The 5451-nt window shown below is 40.4% G+C and overlaps 1 protein-coding gene across 1 annotated transcript; it reads left to right on the top strand.

The window, feature by feature from the left end:
* The first annotated feature begins 1375 nt into the window (after positions 1 to 1375).
* Positions 1376 to 3775, top strand: LOC144790714 (E3 SUMO-protein ligase KIAA1586-like). Its single transcript, XM_078665432.1, has one exon. It carries the CDS (start codon positions 1376 to 1378, stop codon positions 3773 to 3775), a length of 2400 nt encoding a protein of 799 aa, XP_078521558.1.
* The last annotated feature ends 1676 nt before the right edge of the window (positions 3776 to 5451 follow it).

Raw genomic sequence — 5451 nt, 5'->3', positions numbered from 1 at the left:
GTGATCTTGAGTAGTATGTGAACGACTGTAAAAGCACGCACACTACTTGTTCTGTGCAATCTGCCTCTTGCTACAAATCATATGTCTGTGCCCTGTTGTATATTCCCCTAGTTGGTGGTGTGCTGCATAACACTAGTACTGTCTGAGAGACCGAGGTAAAGAGGGGTGAGCCGTGAGGTCAGATAGCAAGAGAGAGAGAGAGAGAGAGAGATGAGATGATGACGGAGCATCAGATGGGTGAGGACTCTGAGGAGAGAAGGAAAGATATATAGAAAGACAGGGTGTTGAGGGGAGCAGTGGAGGGGAGGGAGATAGAGAGAAAGGAAAGACAATCAGTTAGTGGTACACAGGGGGTTAGAGAGAAAAATAGAAGCGAGTAAGGGAGAGAAAGAATACTGAGGACTCTGCTACATTATGCTCCCAATCAGGGCGTAACACGTCTGTGATTGTTCAGCAACTTTGAGCGATGTTTCTAATTTTTTTAGGACAACAAGGTTGTGTTGAAATGTACTTTATTTTGCTGCATAGAAATAATATTATTCTAGTGTGGCATGCAACAAAACTCTAGTCCAAATTATCTATAATACTTTAGGCATTGGATTCCTATTCCCGAATGTCAATACATTGAAGTTTATTTTTCAAATGTGTAAGTTTGATGCCTTAAATAAGTCAGCACAGGTGCTCACGCCACAAAATAGATGTAAGTTATCCCTCACACTGATACACACCTAATAGTTGCTACTACAACACACAGCTGTTGCAGGAATCTCAACAAAGAATCTCTGCCAGCCAGTCAGTACAGCATCTCTGTGATAGGCTCGAGAATTGGGGTAGCTTGCAGTTTCACTCTCTTACCATTAAACACAGGCCTAGCCTACAAGCTGCCTGCAAAGTGCCCTTGAGGCTTTGCATTAACCCAGGCACGGGTCTGCTTTTCCTATCTGGGTAAGGGTAAGCGAGTTTCCCCCATTTCGAGGGAGGCCAGCTCACCTCACTAGCCCATTCCTGAGCCTGAGATTGCCTGAAGTTAGAGTGCCAAGCCCTAGAGGTACCATAGCAAATGTGACAGCAGCAGGAGTAGGGTCCCTATACAACCTGTCTTCCTCACAGGATTTACTTTGCTTCAGAGACCTAAGTCGAGCCATCTTGAATCTTTACAGCTGTTTCAAAGAGGTAGCCTATGGGCTATGGCCTACACACAAATAACAACTAGCGATATCTGGTAGCTACTCCACATGGATGTTAAATATGTGCAGATGCAGAAATGTCTTTGGTGCAACCTGCAAATAAATATTATTGGTGCATGTTACTTTGATGAATTGACATCACACTTCGCACATGTCTAGCGTGTTTTTTCTCACTTTGCATCCTTAGAATGTCTCAGAGTGGACAGAAGAAGATTTCAAGCTACTTCACAAAATTTAAGCTTAAGATTGATGAGGAGCCTGCTAGCAAACTTGCCAGAAAAGACCATACACTCACAGTGAAAGAAGGGAACAAGGAAGATGAAGTGCAAGAGAAGGCATTAGATGATGAGAGTGACACCACTACTAGCAGCAGCGTTATCATCACCCCTACAGAAGAAAAGACACAAGATCGTCCTCTTACAGATGAGCCGCATCATGCTGTGGACATTGCTGTACAGATGGAGGAAACTCCAAGCACTAGCAAACAGTCTAACATATTATCACTGAAACCACATTCAGACAGAGTTTTTAGGAAAGGTATTCTTCCAAAAGGTTGGAAACATGACCAAAAAATATATTTCCAACGCAAGCATCCATGGTTAATTGTTAAAGGCCCTAACCTTGGCTGTTCTGTGTGTCGCCAAGTCCGTGATCTTGGTGCTGAGAAATCCAGGGGAATGAAATTGTCCAAAGAATGGACTGAGTCTACTGTGAAGGCATATGGCACCAATATAGAACAGCAACAGAAGTCATTGAGGAAAAAGATTGGAGAACATGCACTAAGCAAGGCTCATGTTGCAACTTTAAAAATCTTAGAAAACGCTAAGAGAGATACTTTATTGCAAGTAACTGCAAAAGCACAATCTGTACAAATGTCAGCAACAGCCAGAATATTCCGTGTAGCTTATAAGGAAGCAAAGCGAAACAGGCCAGCGTATGGTTTTGAAATGGAGATAGACTGCCACCAGTTGAATGGACTAGATATGGGTCGAATTTTGCACTCCAATGTAGCTTGTTCAAACATACAACGCCACATATCCTTAGAAATGAAGAGGAAGATATTTGCCAACATTATTGAGCTTTCCCCCAAAGTAAGTCTTTTACTAGATGAAGCCACTGCGTTAAATAGGAAAAGTTCTTTAATTGTGTACATGCGAATGCAGCTACCTGGCATGGACTCCCCAGCTAATATGTTTGTTGACCTCATTGAGCTGAGTGATTTGTCAGCTGATGGCATAGTAAACAGTTTACTGTCTGCACTAAAAAAAGATCCAATTAATATAAGTGAGGACTTTCTCTCCAGATGCATGGTTTCAGTTGCCTGTGATGGAGCTTCAGTGATGTTTGGCCGCCACAGTGGTGTTGTAAAGAGGTTGCAAGAAAAAATCTCTTCCAATATTGTAGCCTGGCACTGCTCAGCACATCGCCTGGAACTTGCCGTTCATGATGTCATGAAAGATATTGGTGCTACAAATCATTTAAAAAACCTACGCGATAAGCTGTATTCTCTATTTTCCACCTCTGTTAAAAACCGTTTGGAGCTTAAGGAATGTGCTGAAGCTCTTGACGTTCAGCTCTGCAGAATAGGTAGAGTGTTAGATACTCGTTGGGTTGCATCAAGCTTTAGAACAGTGGAGGCTATTTGGAATGCTTATCCTGCTCTCTACAAGCACTTTAATAGTGCAGCGGATGATGGTTCCCGTGACAGTTCAACACGAAATATGTACACAGGCATAGGAAGGCGGTTATCATCTATACAGTTCGTTGCTAATCTTGGCCTCATGTATGATGCTCTTCAGGAGTTATCCGAGTTATCACTTGAGTTACAGAAACGTGATTCTACAATCATTGATTCTCACCGGGCTATTTGTCGGCAAATAGCTGTGTTTGAGGCAATGGTAGACAGGCAAGGGAACCATTTCTCACTATGTAAAAAGGCCATGGAAGAAAATATATTCCAAGGTGTGGTGCTGCACAAAGGAAAGACCACGGACAAAATCATTGAACAGGGTCAGTTTTTTCGTAGCCTTGCAGAAAATCTAAGACATCGTTTGTTGTCTACAGGAGGAACGAATTCTGCTGACAAAAAGGCTGAGTATGATACACTGATTAGCGAAGTGAAAGTTTTATACAAACAGTACTGGCCTGATGAGCTACCTGTTCTTTATGGTGAAAATGATATTGAGTCTTTGTGTAAAAGATTCAACATTGCCAGCCGAGAAACCATACGTGCTTACAGAGAGTACAAGGAATCTGGAGGCAAAGAAATTAAAAGGCAGTTCAAGGAACTTTTGATGGCCATACACACTATTGCTATCAGTACTGCAGAATGTGAGCGGGGCTTTTCTCAAATGAATCTGATATGCACATCTACAAGAGCATCATTGGTGACTCAAACAATATCTTCTTTAATGTTTTTAAATCTTGTTGGTCCACCATTTAGGAGATTCAACCCATTACCCTATGTTCAGTCCTGGCTTGCAAAAGGACGAAGATCAGCTGATGACACTAGGAGTAAAGCAAGGAAAGAGGAGGACATGGAATGCACAAGCAATTTAGACTGTTTCTGGGGTTTTCTAGAAAAATAGATGTAGCCCATTCCAACTGCCAAAATGTGTCATTGCAATGTTTTGGAAAAGTTAGGCTTTACTGTGTTAGGATATTTAGTTGTTCTAGTTTATATAGGTTATTTATTTGCATTTATACCCCTTTGTTGACAGTGTCAATTTATTTAATATTTTGTTATATTTATGTGTCTTCTTTGTTTGGATGTTATATTTATTGTTCTATTTAATATATTTTATTTATTTTGTTTTTATAACAGTTTAATTGCTTTTTGGATTGTCATTTTACGACATGTATCTATTTGTATTTACATATTTTATTTTTTGTTACTTTGTCTTTATATAATTACATTTTGTATGGCACTATGCCTGATTATTTTGCACTAATAGGTATGACTTATTCAGATACGGTCAAATTGAAACTGCCCAGCCCCCTACCTAGTCCTTTGGCCTTGGTATTTATTTATAAAATGTTATACAGCGCGAACCACATTTTGGTGGAGATCACATTTTTCTTTGCTTTATCTTAAGCTAAAATCTTTGATTAAAAAGTCATATTTTGAACATATGCCTCTTGTCTAATCTGTGTTGCCTGTGTCATACAGAACTACATAGTTCCATGTTTTTCTTTTTTACTATTCTTAATGTCTAATAAATGCACATATAGCTCCAGAGAGAAGTTACAGTACAAGCCCAATTGGTAATCATCCTTTTTTGTTTTTGTTTCTCTAAAGCAGTTGCTTTAACTGAATATTACACTATACTGATTAACCCCATGCCACTGGAAGGGACAGTGGCTGACTGACTCATTCAAGTGTATTGCATGATTTTATTCAGTTTATCTGTTTTGACTAGTGTTTTCACAACATTGGGTTTTATTTTGTCACATAACTTAAGCTATGTCAAAGTTGGTTGTACCTTTGAAATCATAGACTCTGTGAAAAATGGCATGCCCTACCTACCCCCAGTATTGTCCTTTCCCCAAATCAGCACACAGAGCACTGAAATTGTCCATTTCAATGCATTAGTGGTTTTAGCTAATTTATTCCAAACTTGTGATTTAAATGCACATTTGCTTTCATCTTGTTCAAAATGGTTCACGCCACGGGGAACCTCCTATCAAAACCTTACGATTCCGAAGGCTCCCTTTCTGAAATTCAGATCGGGTATTATATTTGACTTTTAGCAGTGCCACTTGAAGATGTGGGTGGGGCTAATAAAGTGGGTGGAGCCAGTGCCGAGAGTGGGCGGGGCCTGAAAACATGGGTGTGGCCTTCGAAAAATATTTCAGCACCTGCACTTCATATTTTACAAATTAAGCACTGGTCGTTTGTGACACCAGTCCAGTGAACTTACTGGGACGTGATTTGCTGTGCAAAATGAACTGTACCATCTTTTGCACACCAAAGGGTGTTGAAATTCAGACCCCAGATGAAGACGGCATTTATAAATTAATGTTAATTAGACCTGACTCAGAAATTAAACGAATGACCATGCAGGATTTGCCCAAAGAACTCCAAGAAGCAGTGAAGCCAGAGGTATGGGACTTTACTGGGAAAGATGTAGGGTTAATGAAAAACGTGGACCCCATACAGATAGCAATCAAGGACAATGCAGTATACCCCAATACTAAACCCTACAGGATGAATGCAGAAGTGAGAGCAGGTGTCACTCTGGAAATACAGAAATTGCTGGAAGGA

Source organism: Lissotriton helveticus, chromosome 11, assembly GCF_964261635.1.
Source record: "Lissotriton helveticus chromosome 11, aLisHel1.1, whole genome shotgun sequence".
NCBI classification, from domain to species: Eukaryota; Metazoa; Chordata; class Amphibia; order Caudata; family Salamandridae; genus Lissotriton; species Lissotriton helveticus.
Note: the sequence above shows the minus strand (reverse complement) of the source record. Positions and strands in the feature narration are given on the sequence as shown.